Raw genomic sequence first — 17,827 nt, forward strand, 5'->3', positions numbered from 1 at the left:
CATCCTAATACTGTATGCTTTTTATGTATCGTTTGCATTAAAAATAAGTGAAATCATGTTTAAGTTCTCCTGTTTCCTTCTTTATGATAAGTACAACAGCATAGAGCTTGGGAAGCTCGGACCCGGTCAAGACCTGAACAAGAAGGAACAATGACTTTGAGCTTCTTCATGTCATGTTGCCATCATATCTTGGAGCTTCTAGGGTAGTTCCATCCTCGAACTCAACCCTTTCATCATAGAACCACCAAGTCATTGTCCTTTTGAAACGGATCATTCCCTTATCAGCTTTGTAAAATAAATTATCTGGCACAATCGCCATTTGACAAGTAGCATAGTCCTCCTGGAATGCATGGTCCAAAGATCTGTACTTATTAAGTCTATAGCCTCAGGCAGAACGCATCACAAAATTCAAAAAACAAGCTTCAAGAAACATAATTTGGTTCATAGGAAAGCTATTCCAGGATTCAAATAGACGGAGCTACTTATTTCTTCAAGGCTTTATTCAATATGATATATTATGATGATTTTTCAAGCCAAGACACACTACCTGTATATATATAACTATAGTACGATTTTTATGAAGAACATTGTCAGAACCGACATAGCTTGTTCTACAGTAAATCGTGCACTTCTAGTTGGTTTACATTTGAGAGATCTCTGTTTCTTGTACATTGTTGGTGTTTCGTCTCCGAAGATCTGCCGGGCTTGAGTGTTCCGAATCATCACCAGCAGCCGCTGATATGCTTGATGCGACGGATTCAGATATTGTGCTTGAGATGGAATGTGATGGAGATTGCTGTTGGTAGCTTTGGGAAGCTGAGTATTCTGGTGCTTCCTGAGTTGTTTTCCCTTGCGCTTCTTCCGCTAGCTTTCTTAGGAGATTCATGACAGTTGGAAGAAACTTTGACGTGACAGAGAGTACTCCAGCAAGCTAACAGATGCAGGAAACATGGTGTTAAGATAATATCTGCTTAAACTAATTGTGTTTGGAACAATGGAAGCTTAGCAATAGCTTACTGCGCCGTGTTGAAATTCCCTTGGAATGTCAAGCTGCACCCATAAGGCTTTGGAGAGTAAAAACGCCACGAAGAAACCCAAGAGGTACAAAGGATTCCTGTTCCAATAAGATGAAACATGCCAATTAATCTAAATAGCTGAAACACTTAGGGAGAATCTTGAATGAATAGTAAAAGTGTGCAAGGAAATTCATATTACTTCAAAAGCATCATGAATTCATTGAAACCAAGGACAATCATCAGCACAATCGCCCAAGCCGGGGGAAGCCAGTTGTTATTTCGCTTGTGAGCCTCCTAAAGAATAGAAATAAAAACGCATCATTGACTAAATTATGTATTTATTTTTTCTGTCTATGACTAAATTATGTTTATAACACATAAATTCTGAGGAAGATTTGCAAAAATCACCTGTGCCGAAATAGCTTGGGTTACAGTGTACTCAGTCTCAGATTTAAACTGTCTCCACAGTGACTTACACTGTACTGGCGTCAGAAGTATATTTTTTGGAGGAACCTACACACACAAAACCATAAAATTATGGTGGAGTGGCATCTCAGGAGCCACATGCCAAACATGTCCTAATTTTGGTGGAACGAATAAAGAATATATGGTAAAGTGGACCAATTTGGTTAATTTGGTATTCAAATTAGTGTAATATCTTAATAATTGTCACATTTGTCAACCAAATTACAATAGAAACCACTTTCTTAGACTGTTTACCTCTTCCCAAGAGCTAGATGCAAGTGGATCCGCTGAAGTTCCTATGCTTCTGTTGTGTGAAGATGCAACAGAAACAGTTCCATCCATGAGAGAAGAGAAAAGAGTACTCTCAATATTGTCTGATCTTTCATCCAAACGTATTGCAGCCATCACAGATAAAAGACTTAAAGCCTGCAGGATAGCAACAGATGAAGCGAGTTCCAAGACATCACTTAGCCCCATTCCCCATTAGTTTTAAGAAGTTACCTCTGCGCGAGCATCTTTTGTGATTGCTCTAATATCCTCTTTTCCAGTCCAGACCCGTGGCATTGAGTCTTTGTCATGACTGAAGACTGTTGAGAACCTAAAATGTGTGTGAAATAATATCAAGCAAAGAAAACTGAAAAGGATGTTATTAATAGGAGTGTACTCTGATCTTTTTCTTACCTATCTTTCATTCGGATTAGAACTTTAGCAGCTTCTTCTCTTGCCTTTTTCTCCACTAAGCTCTGAGAAGAATCCCTTAGATTCTGAACCATAGTATCAATTGTAGTGTGATTTAGCTCAAAACCAGTAACCGCATCCAGAAAATCTGTAACAGCTGTTTCAGTCTCGCGTTTGAGAAGCTTTCTTATGGAAGGCCACGTATCCTTTCCGCCAGCTTCAAACAAAGACTCGACAGGTTCACTAAGTGCTTGAGATAGCCGTTTCTGCTAACCGCCAATAAGCAATAACATATTTCAATAAGAACTCAATAAATCTAGGAAATTAAATGAAGAGAAAACCAAAACAGAACCTCATAACTGGCAATTAATTCAGATAGTTTAGCAGTCCGAGCAGAAGAAGTGTGAGAATCGATGTCACGACAAAGTTTCTCTCTGATTTTTGATGCATCCCAAGTTGCTTGTTCAACCACAGCATCTGAAGACATGAATACAATTTATAAACGGAGGTATTCTCATGTAAATGTAATTGTTTTTTTTCTGGCCAAACCAATTTGTTTCTCACGAGGAAACTCTACTTTTGAAGCACAAAACGAAATAGGAACTCTCACCTTTACATCCTTTGTCAAACACAAGCAGACAAGACTGTTGAGAGTCCCGCACAGCTTTTGCGAATCCTTCTCCTTGACTTAGAAACTGTTCCAGTCGCATCTTAAAGGATTCCAGTGCATTGGACCGTAGATGGCCCAACATGGTAGCATAAGCAGAGTACACGAACTGGAATTTTTAAAAAAAGTTGAAAATAAGAGACAATAATCATAACCAGGTCCGGAGTCGATACTAATGCCAACCCAAAGACGGAAGAAGCCTTACATCCAAAGCTTTCAGTTTCAGCTGTAGACGCTTTTCTTTTCGTACTCCTTCATCAAAATATATTGCCTCTGCGTCGTATCTAATAATGGGTAAACAAAACATGATTAGGCAAATTTACTTGGCTCGGGAATTAGATACTTCATGAACCAAAAGAAAGAGCTTACTCTGAGAAGTATTTTTCAAGGATAGAGCTAAGCTTTCTGCCAAAACCAGGAACTAGACCACCTTCTACGGCTTCTTGCAACTCCAACCAGCTCTATATAAATTTTACCCCATTATGTCTCACAAAACATTTAAATCAGCAAGAAAAAACTGAAGTAGGTAAGGAGGCCACAGAAGCAAACCTTATCGGTTGCCAAGTTGTGCAGCTTCTCATTCGCTATCTCTTCACACCGAACAGTGGCAACCATTACCTTCATAAAACAAAACAACATTAGTACACAAGAAATCAAAACATGGTTTAACTACATAGATTTTAATGAATAGAAGACCTTGTGAGCAGGAAGGTCCAAGTCTCTATTTTCTTTTATAACTTTCCAAATCTGCTGGGAGCTGAAAGAAAATCCTGAAGCAGGAACGACACCACGTCTATCACCAGCAAGTCCCCCAGGTGAAATGGAATGGAAAAATCTCTGCCTCAACTCAGCAACCTACATATTTAGAAGTTTGCATGAATCAAGAGAATCGGCCTTAGGTTTGCTTTGATGCTTCGAAAAGAGAAGTGTTTTACATATAAGAAGAATACCTCTTCCTTGAACTTTTCTTCTTTCTCTTCATAGCTTGATAATGCAACAACCTTTACCTACAGGCATATATAGTGCGAATTATCAAATAAGGAAAAGTTGAACAGGTATATTCCTGGAAAAATTAGTAACTATACAGCAGTCATCAGACTGAAATTCATCATATGAAGCATCATTTAAGCAGGAAGAGGAAATCCTTACATTGAAGAATTCACTTAGAGCTGTATTCTTGTGGGCTTCGGGCTTGCGAACTAAATCCCATATCTGCAACAAACCATAGTCAGTACCCAAACTTCAGTGAGAAGAAAACCTTTAAATGAAAGAATTTGAGAGAGAGACTGCATGTCACCTTCTGAATATCTTCCCTTAAAAGAGGTTCAAGCTTCTCTAGCGGAGTCTAAGGAGAAAATCATATGTCAATCGAAGAAATATAACTTCACCATCAAGAATCATATTCAATTGCAAATACCTTACCCTTGTTTTATCACGTATGACAAAAAGAAGAGTTGTTTTTCGAGGGCTAAACAACCGCATCATGACCTACAAATGCAATAATGACCAAGTTATTGAACCTATTAGTTGAACGTGAATGTTCCATATGCAAGCACTTCATGATAGTGATACCTGGAAAACTGTCTTCAGCAATGGTTTGTTTGACGCCTGTTCCCTTCCAATATCATGGCACCACCTATGAAGTTCATTATTTCGTTAATAATCTAATAAACAGTATATCTATGGCACAAACCTTATATTACTTAAGATTCAATCATGCCTGTGCAGGTGGATCTTAAATAGTTTATTCGAATTTGAATCTAACAGACTGAATAAGATCCAGAAAAGATGAAAACCTTAAAAGTATCGATGGATTCATCAGAATTATATCTATCATCGTCTAACACTAGTTGTTTATCTTTCTGCTCCCAAGTTCAAAATATATCAGTAAAATTTATCAAAAGAAGAACCAAGAAGATATAAACTCACATGTTTATCAGTACAATGTCGGCAACAGCTAAAGCGAACAGGGCACTTTGTTTCTCAAATGTAGTATCATCCTGAAAATTACAGGAACCGTTATCCGTTAGCAAAAAGAATTGGAAGAGAAATGTTAGATACACATAAGAAAAGTACCTGCAAGATAAAGTATCCTTAAAATTTCGAAATTTCTGACAAACTCTTAGATAATTAGCTAAAACCATATTCTTTGGTTAGAACTTAATGTATAGTAGCATCTATTGCTCTGTCCTTCGGTCATCTTACCTCGCCTCTTTCTCTCCCATCAGTACCCTCCAAATCCATGGCAACTGTGAAAGGCTCAATACCAACACACCTAGCCATCCAAATACCTTTGGTTGTTTGACTCCTGCAAAGACATTGACAACAACTCACCAAGTCAAACAAATTTCAACCCTAAAAATAGAATTGCCACAAAAAGAAAAAAGATTTGAATAATGACAATTTGCTAACCTTCCCGCAAAAGCATCCATTTCCCTAAAATTAGTGTTGAAAAGATGATTCAAAAGTGTACTCTTCCCTGAAACGACATACAAGAATTAAGATTCTGCAGTTATCTCAATCTGAACTCAGAAGTATAATCTAAGTAACGTTGAGAGGTTCAGATACCCAGATTCCAAAATCAACAAAACAATCTCAAATTATCCAAAAACACTAAAAAAAAGACTGTAACTTTGATTAGAATGAACTAATAACATGAAGCAAAAATCTCATACCACTACTCTGAGGACCCATGATTGCAACAACAGCATAAGAAAGCCCACAATCAGAAAGCTTCGTCTTTTTCACGAAACTATCCAAACCCTTAACGTTAAATTCACCATTCCCATCGATTAGCTGAGTCGAGCAACCCTCATCGTTTGCCCCCATCGTATTATAAAAATTAGAACTTGGACGAATCTACAAAACCCTCAAAAAAATTCATAAAAATCCAAACTTTTCGAATGATGTTTTATACATGCATCATCATCATCATCAGCAAAGTAACGAAACTACTTTGGGGATTATTTCTTGTTCTTACCGGATTTTAGGTCAGTTATAAAATTCGATCGGTCTGTGTAACTTCTCACTGTTGCAGCAGAAGATTTGAGAAACAGAGATCGAGAAAGAAGAAGGAAGAAGGAGATAGAACCGCCTAAAACAGCAGCGATAAAATAAATAAAAATATACGAAGCTTGTTTCTCGAGTTTGTGTCTCTTTTGCTTTTTCTCAAGACGAAAATGATTTAATATATTTTTTATTTTCTCAAGGTTTTTTCTTATTTTCTTTTTGGCTCTTTCTACTTTCTAGGAGATTATGGATTACTTTGGACAAAAATATTTCCTCATATATATACACGTATACTAGAAAATAAACTAATTTTTTTTTAATTATATTTACAACCTCTAAAAAAATAGTTGAAAAGAAAAAAATTTGAAATGTAAAATAAAATTATCCATGAAAATATATTTACTATATGATCATTTTTAATGAATGAAACTGTTTTTATGGACGTAATAAAAGATTTTACAACTCGACAAAAAAAATATAAAAGATTTTACAAATTCGTTCATTTAAATTCCGAATTTCGTTTTGAAATCTTTTATTTCATCCCATTTTGGTTAATTTGTTTTCATCTAATTTTATGATTAAACTAAATTAATTTCATTATCCCAAAATAATCCATATGTAAAATATTTAGTAGTTACACTTTACATAAATCAATTAATTCAATGACATATGTTATTACATTTTTACATTTGGATAAATATTCGTCCAAAATATTTTCTAATTACTATAATATAAAATTTATAGAGTGCATAGCACGGAACATCATCTAGTTAGTAATATCAAGAACGTTAGATGTAATATTATCCGAGAATAGAAAAATTTAACATGGGTGTGATTGTTTTACAGCTTTCAAAGAAGCAAAGAGTCACTATGTTACCATACAACCAACCATAAAAACCAAATCAAATATGCTTTGCTTTACATTTTAGAATTCAAGCCAAAGAGACAACAATTTTTTTGTCGTAGAGATCATAGTTTCCCTCCATCCCCAATATTATGTTTTATGAGGTTATGACTTGTGAGTATTCTCGTATGATCACAACTCTTATAACCTCGTTAAGGCACGTTCACCTCTTCACTCACCTCTCCATTGATCAACACTTTTACCAACTCCAAAAGGCTTCTCAAAATTTGGTCTATGCTATAATTACGCTTCGAAATAGGAAATCAAACTAACAGTTCTTCAAAGTAATTGTTCCAAAAACGTTCAGATTTAATGATCTTGCAAAAGCTTAGCAAGATAATTCGAGAATTAATTTGTAAAAAACAAGATATATAGCTTCACAGTATTATGCTTTTTCTTTTGGGAAGTGTAACTAATGAACATCTCTCTCGGCAAGGCTATACGTTCCAATACAAAAGGAGCTCAGAATCACTGAAAAGGCCAAAACAATTGAAGTTAACACATGCAAAACATTTACTAAAGTAGGAAGCTCCTGTCTCTTTGATTCTCTGGCAAGTTATCTTTAGACTCTTGATCGAGTCGGAGTCAATGTTATCTTTCTGTTCAGGGAATTTTCCATTTAATGTAAAATAACTTATCACTTTGCTAAAATTGGATTAGTTGAATCTAGAACCAATGTCATAAAAGCTATCTTCTCTTTATGGATCTTTCTTTTTACAACCGACATGGAGGATGAGTCACTAAACCAAGATCTGACACTTTTTTAATGGTAGATTTAAGGCTTAGATGGATTCTAACCCTCTGAAAAAAATAAAAGTAACGAAAACAGAGAAGCTTAATAATGGTGATTGAGGAAAATTGTTGATACATATCTTATATTCTTATGAGTCATAAGTTATGACCATATATATAGTATCATCATCACGACCTAGAAAGGGTTTAAAAGTTCCTCCTTTACAAGCTCCTCGTTTCGTGTTTCCCACGTCTCTGTATCAGATGAGTATGTTACTAAATCGACTTTACCACAATTATAATCGATCACTCTAGCATCATCATGACCGATCAACCACACAACCTTGTAACTCACGACGACACCACTCTGCATCTTCGTAACCAAACCACTGTGAATTTATAATGAATCTCCTTCGGTCAACGTAATAAACTTCGAATAGAAAGAAAATATACTATTTGGCTATCATATATATGAAACTTATCAGCACTCTAAAAATCTAACTATTCTATAATCATTGTGAATAGAGTTACAGGAATCCATCTCTAAGCTGAAAGAGAGTACATTAAGTCACACAAGCAGGACCGGTTCCTAAGTAGAGACTTTCTCTCATTGCACTATAAATAGATGCAATGTAGCATTTGTAAACTGTAAATAAAGAGAAATAGTACCAAAAAACTACTTAAACAGTTCTCCTCTTCTTTGAATGAAGATTCTTGTTATCATCTAAACTTTCATGCATTTGCAGATTCTTCTTCTTCTCATCTAAACTTTTCGGCATTTGCAGATTACTTATGACAAGACTCATTATAGAAGATTTCAAGGCTCTTATCATGTGATCTGCTGAGGAATTTTCTGCTTGCTTTTTCTTTGGTTTTGCATCTCCCTTCATGTGAAACGTACCTTCTATAGTTGGGATCTCAATCTTAACTGAACAAACAAATCTCGGCTCATTTTTTGGCCCTTTTTGTTCCTCAACACTGGAAAGAGTTAATAAGGTACGTTAGTGCTTACTTAAGCACCAAAAGTGAAAAACAGCTAGACTCACATTGATCTTACAAGTATAGTATGTGATTTCTCTACCCAATATTGTAAGAGTTCTAACCATTTTTTGAGATTATAAGACTCTAGACTATTCAAAGACATTAGTTTGAGTTTGGATCATGGTCCTTATTAACCAGTAAGTAGTAACTAGAAAAGAAAGATTCCTGCTAAAGCAAAGAGAAAGGTTGGAAAAAATATACCTGAAAACAGGGTTCGACCACTTATTTTTTGCGCATATCTCAAACAACTTCCCTTTCACATCTTCGGGTTCATCTTCGGGTTCAACTTCCCTATCCTGATCAATAACCATTTGTTTTGTTGTCATTGCATAGGTTGACGGGTTCTCAGCAGCAGTGGACAACGAAGATGATCCAGTCTGTGTCTGAAGCCTTTTAGTAGAGCAAATATCAAACAACTTCTCTTTCACATCTTCAGGTTCAACATGTATACTATTCTCATCAATAACCATTTGTTCTTGTGTCAGTTCATCGGTTAAATGGTTATCAAAGGCAATGGGCAACAATGATGATTCAGTCTGTAATTGAAGCTTTTCAGTGGAGCAAATATCAAACAACTTCCCTTTCACATCTTCAGGTTCAACATGAGAACAATCCTCGTTAATAACCATTTGTTCTTGAGTCATTCCATCTGTTGAAGGCTTCACAGAGGCTGTGGGGATAGAAGATGATTCAGTCTGTAGTTGGAACTTTTCAGTAGAGCAAATATCAAACGACTTCCTTTTCACATCTTCTGGTTCCACTAGTGGACTAACGTCATCAGAAATCTTTTTAATGGGCATACATTCTGACAGCTTCTGCACCGCTTTCTCCGCAGCAAGCAGCTTTGACGTTTCTATATGTTTAGCACACCCAGAAGCTATAAATATATCATCAAGATATACCTCTGTGATATTTTTTCTGATGTCGACATCTTTCGAGTACCTAAAGTCGATTTGCTTGCCGTGTTTATGAGCCAAACGAAAAAGTGTAGCATATTGTGGGCTAGGTTGCAGCCGTAAATCATCCAGTGTATATATTGGCTCGAACAGACCCCTGAAGACCTGCAAATTTCCTTTCTATGTAAAAAATATTGAGAATCATATAACACAAAAACTAGTGAAAGAAACACAACAAACCTCCCAGAGTCGTTGTACATTATAATTCACATCAATATAAACAGCTCCAGCTACAGCATCTACAAGATTAGCAAGAGTTTTTGGGGCTTTCACAGATCTGTATGGATCTGTATCAGAATCATCTTCTTTGCCAATCAACTCTATGAACTCTGTAATCTAAGAGATGACATAAAAACTGATGAGCATATCATAAGAAGAGAGATGTTCTCAACGCACAAGAAGTAGATATTAATTTACCATTTTTTCTGGCTTTTGAACATTGCGTAAACATAATTCGCTGATGCCTTTTTTGACAGCGACACGAGCGCATCTGTCGTTACATGTATTTGCATCTCGCAACATAGACAAATCCTTCGGTCCCAGCTTAGGGTATGTGAGGTACAAGTGTTTCATAAAGGCAAGAGAAAGAGCTGGCTCACCGACTGAGATAAGTCGCTGGAAAGGTGAACCATTGTGTGTTAGCACATCTTTTAGAAGATTCTTATTCACGAAACTGTAATTCAAGATCTTCTCCAATGCTTCAGCTGAATCAGAATCCATATCTGAGCTAACGAGAGATGGATTCTTCGTATCTAAACTTTTCGGCATTTGCAGATTACTTATGACAAGAGTCATTAGAGAAGAATCCAAGGCTCTTATCATGTGGTGAGCTGAGGAGTTCTCTGCTTGCTTTTTCTTTGATTTCAAATCTCCCTTCATGTGAAAAGCACCTTCTACAGTTGGGATCTCAATCTTCACTGAACAAACAAATCTCGGCTCATTTTTTGGCCCTTTTTGTTCCTCAACACTGGAAAGAGTTAAACACAGTAACAAAAGTGTTAAGTCAATATGGCACATTCATGCTTATCTTTGTTTGAGATTATAAGACTCTTGATTACTCATGGTCCTTGTAAAGTAGTGTGTAGTACTTAGAAAAAGAAAAGTCCTACTAAAGCAACGAAACAAGTAGGAATAAGATATACCTATAAATCGGCTTCGGCCATTTATTCTTGCTGCAAATCGCCAACAACTTCCCTTTCACGTCTTCCGGTTCAACATTTAGACTATCCTTATCAACAACCATTTGTTTTGTTGTCATTTCATAGGTTAACATGTTCTCAGAGGCAGTGGGCAACGAAGATGATCCAGTCTGTATCTGGAGCTTTCTACTATAACAAACCTCAAACAACTTCCCTTTCGCATCATCATGTTCAACATGTGGACTATCCTCATCAATAACCATTTCTTCTTGTCTCATTTCATCAGCTAAAGGCTTCTCAGAGGCAGTAGTAGCTGCAGAAGATAATTCAGTCTGTGATTCGAGCTTTTCAGTGGAGAAAATCTCAAACGACTTCCCTTTTGCATTATTTGGACTATTCTCACCAATAATCTTTTCAATGGGCATACATTCTGACAACTTCAGCAACGCTCCATCAGCAGCAAGCTGCTTCGCGGTATCTAGACGTTTAGCACACCCGGAAGCTATAAATATACCATCAAGATATACCTCAGCAACATTTTTGTTGCTGCTTTCTTCATCTTTCGAATACCTGAAGTCGATTCGCTTGCCGTGTTTATCAGCCAAACGAAAAAGCGTAAGGAACGGTGGCTTAGGTTGCTGCCGTAAATCATCCGGTGTATAAATTGGCTCAAAAAGACCCCTGAAGATCTGCAAAAAGTTCCTAACTTGAGAATCATATAAACATAGAATTGGAAACACAAAATCAAGAGAAGAACAAACACAACAGACCTCCCAAAGTCTTAGTTCATCAAAATTGACATCAATATAAACAGCTCCAGCTATTGACTCTACAATGTCAGCAAGAACTTTTGGAGCTTTCACCAATCCACCATACGGAACAGGATCAGCTTCTTTGCTCACAGCCTCTGAGAACTCTTTAATCTAAGATATAGACAGCCAAAATCAAAACACTTGTTCTAAAAATCAGATTTTTATTTTCTAATTTTGTGAAAAACTGAAACTTTAGATGATGACCTTTGTGAAAAGAGAAGGGTTGTGGCGTAAAAGGAATTGGTAGAGGTTGTGATTGACGGCGACACGAGCGAACTTCTCGTTACTGACATTGGCAGTTCGCAACTCACGAAACTCCTTGAGTTTGAGGTTAGGGTAAGTGTTGTGAATGTAATTAGTGAAGGTGACCTCAAGAACAGAGTCGCCGAGTAACTCAAGCCGATCGAATAAAGGAGATGTTTGAGTTAAGGCATCCTTGAGAAGAGTCTTGTTCACGAAACTGTAGTTCAATATCTTCTCCGCTGCTTGCACTGATGAGTCCATCTCCGGCGAAAAAGGCTGATTTAGCAGGTCCCTAGATACGCGGAAAAGTTATATAAACCCCGACATTTGTTAATAACATGAGTTTTAAGCTTTTTGAGATTTTAACCCTTAAACTTTAGTTTTGATAATTTGAACCCCTGTACAATTTTTTTTTTTGAACCCCTGTACTATTTAAAACCATGAATTTAAACACTTACAGTTTATTTTCCAGAATTTAAAAGCCATGTAACTTTAACTTACTTACAAGTAATGAAGAAAGAAGAAAAACACACAAATTTCCTAGTTGTGCATTTGCCTTACTAAACTAGGCGAGCCTCTTCTTCTCACTCACATATCAACACTATATAAGACGATAATAATATACAGTTTTCGAATGATTCAAAAACGATATGTGTATAAAGTTATCTAAGCTAATGGTGGCTCAAAAGTACATATCTAACATTACAAGTCGTCCTTCAGAGAAAATTCCAAGGCTCTTAACATGTGTGTGGCTGAGGAGTTTTCTGCTGTCTTTTTCAGTTTTCTTCTATCTCCCTTGGCGTATAAGGTACCTTCTGCAGTTGGTGTCTCAATCATAGCTGAACAAACAAACCCCCCAGGTTGTTCATAGTTCACAACACTGAACACAGTCAAACAAAAATATGGTTTAAGGCACACACAACAAAAAGAACCAACCTCAATTGATCTTTAGAGCATATGTACATTTTCTCTACCCTTAGATTGTAAGATAATTCAATTATGGATTCGCAAATGCGCTCTGGTTATAGATTAGATATAATCGATTTTCACGAGCTTTTGGCTAAAGTAAAGCAAAACAAGAGATAATTTGACATCTCAAGTGTGTAGGACTAAGATACCTGTAAACCGGGTTTGGCCACTTTCTCTTGTTGCAAATTTTAATCAATTTGTCTTTTGCATCTTCAATTTCAGTGTCTAGTCTATCCTCCTCCATATTTATTTCAACGGGCATACTTTCTGATAACTTCTGTAATGCTTCCTTAGCAGCGCTCATCTTCGCGGCATCTCTAGTACTTTTCTTTTTCCCACGAGCTATAAACTTATCATCAAGGTATACGTAAGCTTTAGTAGCCCCGTTGCCATTTTCCTTATACCTGAAGTCGAAATGCTTGTCGTGCTTTTTACCCAAAGAGAAAAGGGTACAGAGTGGTTGAGGTTGCAACCGCAAATCATCCAATGTATCTAGTGGCTCGAAAAGACCCCTGAAGATCTGCAGATTTGCTTCTATTATTTAATAACTTGAGAATCATATTGAATTAGAAACTAAATCTAGTGGAGAACACAACATACCTCCCAGAGTCTTTTAACATCAAAATTCATATCAATAAAAACAGCTCCAGCTACAGAATCTACAAGGTCAGAGACTACTTTTGGGAGTTTCGCCGATTGAGGAACTGGGTCATTCTCTTTGTCTCCCACCTCTGAGAACACTTTAATCTAAAAGATGACACCAAAACTGTGGTTATCAATCAAGCAAAGATAATACAGAACTGATAACTACAAGAAATGGTTAGTAACCTTTTTATCTAACTTGAATTTGCGGTAAAAGAATTGGTAAATGCTGTGTTTGACGACATTTTTGTTTCTTGTATTTGCTTCTCGCAACATATTCATCTCACTGGCATCGAACTTAGGGTACATGAGGTATATGTGATTGGTGAAGGCGAGTTTTAGAGCTGCCTCGCCGACGAACATCAGCCGTTCGAATAGATAAGAATTTTGTGATAGCGCTCCATTCAGAAGACCCTTGTTCGTGAAAATGTAATTCAAGATCTTCTCCACTCCTTCTACTGAATCAGATTTCTTCTTCGAGCCACAGAGATATGATTCCTTCTTCTCATTAATTTTGTCCGGCATTTGCAGATTACTTATGGCTCTTATCATGTGGTAAGCTGATGAGTTAACAGCTTGCTTTATCTTTGATTTTGCATCTCCCTTTATGAGAAACGTACCTTCTATTGTTGGGATCTGAATTTTAACTGAACAGACTATTTTCTGCTCATTTTTTGGCTCTCTTTCTTCTTCAACGCTGGAAAGAGTTCAACACAGTAACAAAAAGACGTTTTTAAGATGATCCAGCATATTCGTGCTTATTGAGGCAAGTAAGAAACAAAAACCCAAACTCACTTTGATCTTAGATGTATAGTGTTTTATAGCATACATGTGATTTCTCTACCCTAGATGGTACACGTTTCATTATGGTTAGCAAAGGAACTCTCCTTTGAGATTATACGACTCTAGATTACTCAAAGATATCAATATGACTCTGGATCATGGTCCTTGTTGAGCAGTAAGTAGTAAAAAGAAAAGAAATTTTCCTGCTTAATCAAAGAAAAATGTAGGGATAAGATATACCTGAATATTGGCAACGGCCACTTTTTCTTGGAACAAAACTCAATCAACTTCCCTTTTGCCTTGTCAAGTTCAACATGTGAGCTATCCACATCACGAACCATATGTTCTTGTTTCATTTCACTGGTTAAAAGGTTCTTAGGTGCGGCAGACAAAGAAGATGATTCAGTTTGTAAGCGGAGTTTTTTAGTGGAGCAAATCTCAAACGACTTCCGTTTTACATCCTCAGGCTCAACATGTGGACTATCCTCATCAATACTTATTTGTTCTTCTGTTATTTCATCGCTTAAAGGGTTCTTAGAAACGATTGGAAAAGAAGATGATCCAGTCTGTGTTTGGAGCTTTTCCGTGGAGCAAATCTCAATCAGCTTCCCTTTCACATCTTCAAGTTCAACATCTAGACTATCCTCACCAGTAACCATTTTATTTGGTGTCATTTCGTAAGTAGTTCTCCTCTTCTTTGAATGTAGATTATTCTTCTCATCTAAACTTTTTGGCATTTGCAGATTACTTATGACAAGACTCATTATAGAAGATTTCAAGGCTCTTATCATGTGATTCGCTGCAGAATTTTCTGCTTGCTTTTTCTTTGGTTTTACATCTCCCTTCATGTGATAGGAACCTTCTATAGTTGGGATCTCAATCTTAACTGAGCCGACAAATTTCTGCTCATTTTTTGGCCCTCTTTCTTCTTCGACACTGGAAAGAGTTAAACACAGTAAAAAAATGTTTTGAGGTTAATACGGCATACTTGTGCTTATTGAGGCACACCGTAAAAAACAGCTAGACTCACATTTATCTTACAAGTATAGATTTTTAGAGCATATATGTAATTTTTCTACCTAAGATTCTAAGAGTTTTAACCACGGATTAGCAAACGCATTATCCTTCTTTGAGATTATAAAACTCTAGACTACTCAAAAGATATTACTGTAGTATGAGTTTGGATTACGGTCCTTATTATTAAGCAGTTATTAGTAATTACTAATTAGAAAAGAAAGATTCCTGCTAAAGCAAAGAAAAAAAGTAGGAAAAAATTTACCTGAAAACCGGGTTCGACCACTTATTGTTTGCGCAAATCTCAACCAAATTCCCTTTCACATCCTCCGGTTCAACATGTAGACTATCCTTATCAACAACCATTTGTTTTGTTGTCTGTAACTGGAGCTTTTCAGGGGAGCAAATCTCAAACGACTTCCCTTTCACATCCTCAGGTTCATTATGTGGACTATCCTCATCAATACTTACTTGTTCTTCTGTCATTTCATCGCTTAAGGGGTTCTCAGAGGCTGTTGGAAAAGAAGATGATCCAGTGTGTGTCTGGAACTTTTTCGTGGAGCAAATCTCAAGCGACGTCCCTTTCACATTTTCAGGTTCAACATCTAGACTATCCTCACCAATAACCATTTTATTTGGTGTCATTTCATAAGTAGTTCTCCTCTTCTTTGAATGCAGATTCTTGTTTTCATTTGAGCTTTCCTGCATTTGCAGATTTTCCTTCTTTTCATCTAAACTTTTCGGCATTTGCAGATTACTTATGATAAGACTCATTGTAGAAGATTTCAAGGCTCTTATCATGTGAAACGCTGATGAATTTTCTGCTTGCTTTTTCTTTGATTTTACATCTCCCTTCATGTGAAAGTAGCCTTCTATAGTTGGGATCTCAATCTTAACTGAGCAAACAAATTTCTGCTCATTTTTTGGCCCTCTTTCTTCTTGAACACTGGAAAGAGTTGAACACAGTAACAAAGTTAATACGTCACATTAAAACTTATTGAGGCACATAAAGTAAAAAAACATCCATACTTAGTCTGTCAGTCGCATTGATCTTATAAGTATATATTTTCAGAGCATTTATGTGATTTCTCTACCCAAGATTGTAAGAGATTAACCATAGATTATTGGGGCATTCATGGTCCTTGCTAAGCAGTAAGTAGTACATAGAAAAGAAAACTTCCTGCTAAATCAAAGAAAAATGTAGGAATAAGATATACCTGAAAATCGGCCTCGACCATTTTTTCTTGGCACAAATCTCTAACAATTTCCTTTTCGCGCCGTCCGATTCAACATGTGTACTATCCTCATCAATAACCATTTGTTCTTGTTTCATTTCCTCGGTTAAGGGATTCTCAGAGGTGGTTGGAAAAGAAGATGATCCTGTCCGTAATCGGAGCTTTTCAGTGGAACAAATCTCAAACGGTTTCCCTTTCACATCTTCAAGTTCCATATCTATACTATCGTCATCAATAACCATTTTTTCTTGTGTCATTTCATCGGTTAAAGGGTTCTCTAAGGCAGTTGGCAAAGAAAATGATTCAGTCTGAATGTAAAGCTTTTCAGGGGAGCAAATCTCAATCAACTTACGTTTCACATTTTCAGTCTGAACGTCTAGATAGTCTTCATCAATAATTTTGCCAATGGGCAGACAATCTGACAGCTTCTGTAACACTCCCGCAGCAGCGAGCAGCTTCGCAGTATGTATATTCTCGGCACACCCAGAAGCTATAAATATATCATCAAGATATACCTCGACAATATTTTTGTTGCTGTCGTCATCTTTCGAAAACCTGAAATCGATTCGCATGCCGTGTTTATCAGCCAAACGAAAAATCGCAAGAGATGATGGTTTAAGTTGCAGTTGTAAATCATCCTCTGTATATATTGGCTCCAAAATCCCCCTGAAGATCTGCACAAATTTCCTCATTTTTCAATAATGAAAAGAGAATTATCATATAAGATAGAATTAGAAACACAAAGCTAGTGAAGAAGAACAAACACCACAGACCTCCCAAAGTCTTTGTACATCATAATTCACATCAATATAAACAGCTGCAGCTATCGACTCTATAATATCAGCAAATGCTTTAGGTGCTTTCACACCAAACGGAAGAGGAACACCTTCTTTGCTCGCTGCCTCTGAGAATTCTATAAACTAAGATTCATATAGACACCAAAATCAAACAACTTATTAGTAAAAACACGTTCCTTCAAATACCTCAACACTCTGTTCGCACAAAGCAATTCTCATGGATTCAGATGATTGATTACCTTTTTACCTGGAATATTATGATTCTCCTCGGGTATGGCGTATCGGTAGAGTTTGTGTTTGACGGCGGCGCGAGCGAACTTCTCGTTACTTACATTTGCACTTCGCAAATTACGAAACGCATCGAGGTTGAGATTAGGGTATGCCTTGTAGATGTAATTCGTGAAGGCGACCTCAAGAACGGAGTCCCCGAGAAACTCAAGCCGCTGGTATAGTAAAGATGATTCAGCACAATTTTTAGGGAAGGTTTTGGGTAAGGCGGTTTTGAGAAGAGTATTGTTCACGAAACTGTAGTTTAATATCATCTCCACTTCTTCCACTGGATCCATCTCCGGCGAAGAGCTCGGCGAGAGAGTGGTGGCGAATTAGGTCACTAAATTATGTGGCGAAATTGGTAAATTAATCCTAGACTTTTACTAAACACATGAATTTAAACCCTGAGATTTGTTTTTTGATAATTTAGAACCCTGACCTTTGTAACGTTAACT

General features: G+C 36.7%; 3 protein-coding genes across 6 annotated transcripts; all 3 read right to left on the reverse strand.

Moving 5' to 3' along the window:
* Positions 1-461: 461 nt before the first annotated feature.
* On the reverse strand, positions 462-5,911 carry LOC17876726 (protein ROOT HAIR DEFECTIVE 3 homolog 2). The gene is made up of 23 exons (XM_006279694.2): positions 5,807-5,911; positions 5,502-5,685; positions 5,239-5,305; positions 5,032-5,134; positions 4,756-4,826; positions 4,399-4,462; positions 4,249-4,314; positions 4,124-4,171; positions 3,976-4,038; positions 3,777-3,833; positions 3,523-3,681; positions 3,376-3,444; positions 3,196-3,287; positions 3,032-3,110; positions 2,770-2,935; positions 2,512-2,636; positions 2,163-2,425; positions 1,983-2,079; positions 1,737-1,907; positions 1,425-1,529; positions 1,216-1,310; positions 1,018-1,114; positions 462-931 (listed from the first exon to the last, which is right to left on the reverse strand). Exons 2-23 carry the CDS (start codon positions 5,653-5,655, stop codon positions 641-643), a joined length of 2,502 nt encoding a protein of 833 aa, XP_006279756.1. The 5' UTR covers positions 5,656-5,685; positions 5,807-5,911; the 3' UTR covers positions 462-640.
* Positions 5,912-7,849: 1,938 nt separating this feature from the next.
* Positions 7,850-11,923, reverse strand: LOC17877045 (ribonuclease 3-like protein 3). Of its 2 annotated transcripts, XM_023781504.1 has the most exons (8): positions 11,624-11,923; positions 11,378-11,530; positions 11,011-11,296; positions 10,611-10,920; positions 9,886-10,435; positions 9,649-9,804; positions 8,714-9,573; positions 7,850-8,449 (listed from the first exon to the last, which is right to left on the reverse strand). In XM_023781504.1, exons 1-8 carry the CDS (start codon positions 11,921-11,923, stop codon positions 8,152-8,154), a joined length of 2,913 nt encoding a protein of 970 aa, XP_023637272.1. In that variant the 3' UTR covers positions 7,850-8,151. The 2 variants fall into 2 exon arrangements, with proteins under 2 accessions (XP_023637272.1, XP_006279945.1); XM_006279883.2 differs by having other exon boundaries at positions 10,611-11,296.
* Positions 11,924-12,107: 184 nt separating this feature from the next.
* On the reverse strand, positions 12,108-17,711 carry LOC17875310 (ribonuclease 3-like protein 3). 3 transcript variants are annotated; one of them, XM_023781500.1, is made up of 10 exons: positions 17,342-17,711; positions 17,079-17,225; positions 16,658-16,979; positions 16,288-16,522; positions 15,336-16,016; positions 14,297-14,992; positions 13,460-13,970; positions 13,232-13,378; positions 12,781-13,151; positions 12,108-12,542 (listed from the first exon to the last, which is right to left on the reverse strand). In XM_023781500.1, the coding sequence occupies exons 1-10, from the start codon at positions 17,666-17,668 to the stop codon at positions 12,365-12,367; spliced, it is 3,615 nt and encodes a 1,204-aa protein (XP_023637268.1). In that variant the 5' UTR covers positions 17,669-17,711; the 3' UTR covers positions 12,108-12,364. The 3 variants fall into 3 exon arrangements, with proteins under 3 accessions (XP_023637268.1, XP_023637266.1, XP_006279903.1); XM_023781498.1 differs by having other exon boundaries at positions 16,288-16,582; XM_006279841.2 differs by having other exon boundaries at positions 16,288-16,979.
* Positions 17,712-17,827: the final 116 nt, after the last annotated feature.

The sequence above is a fragment of the Capsella rubella genome, unplaced genomic scaffold, assembly GCF_000375325.1.
Source record: "Capsella rubella cultivar Monte Gargano unplaced genomic scaffold, Caprub1_0 scaffold_8, whole genome shotgun sequence".
Taxonomy (NCBI): Eukaryota; Viridiplantae; Streptophyta; class Magnoliopsida; order Brassicales; family Brassicaceae; genus Capsella; species Capsella rubella.

Excerpts from the sequence above, each read along its gene's own strand:
- LOC17875310 (XM_006279841.2), bottom strand. The coding sequence starts at position 17,668 with ATGGATCCAGTGGAAGAAGTGGAGATGATATTAAACTACAGTTTCGTG. Across the intron at positions 14,993-15,335 it reads TGGTCGAACCCGGTTTTCAG|TGTCGAAGAAGAAAGAGGGC; the intron begins GTAAATTTTTTC and ends AACTCTTTCCAG. Across the intron at positions 13,379-13,459 it reads AATTCAAGTTAGATAAAAAG|ATTAAAGTGTTCTCAGAGGT; the intron begins GTTACTAACCAT and ends GTCATCTTTTAG.
- LOC17876726 (XM_006279694.2), bottom strand. The coding sequence starts at position 5,655 with ATGGGGGCAAACGATGAGGGTTGCTCGACTCAGCTAATCGATGGGAAT. Across the intron at positions 5,306-5,501 it reads CATGGGTCCTCAGAGTAGTG|GGAAGAGTACACTTTTGAAT; the intron begins GTATGAGATTTT and ends ATGTCGTTTCAG. Across the intron at positions 4,172-4,248 it reads TCATACGTGATAAAACAAGG|ACTCCGCTAGAGAAGCTTGA; the intron begins GTAAGGTATTTG and ends TTTTCTCCTTAG.
- LOC17877045 (XM_006279883.2), bottom strand. The coding sequence starts at position 11,923 with ATGGACTCATCAGTGCAAGCAGCGGAGAAGATATTGAACTACAGTTTC. Across the intron at positions 11,531-11,623 it reads ACCCTTCTCTTTTCACAAAG|ATTAAAGAGTTCTCAGAGGC; the intron begins GTCATCATCTAA and ends TCTATATCTTAG. Across the intron at positions 9,805-9,885 it reads TTCAAAAGCCAGAAAAAATG|ATTACAGAGTTCATAGAGTT; the intron begins GTAAATTAATAT and ends GTCATCTCTTAG.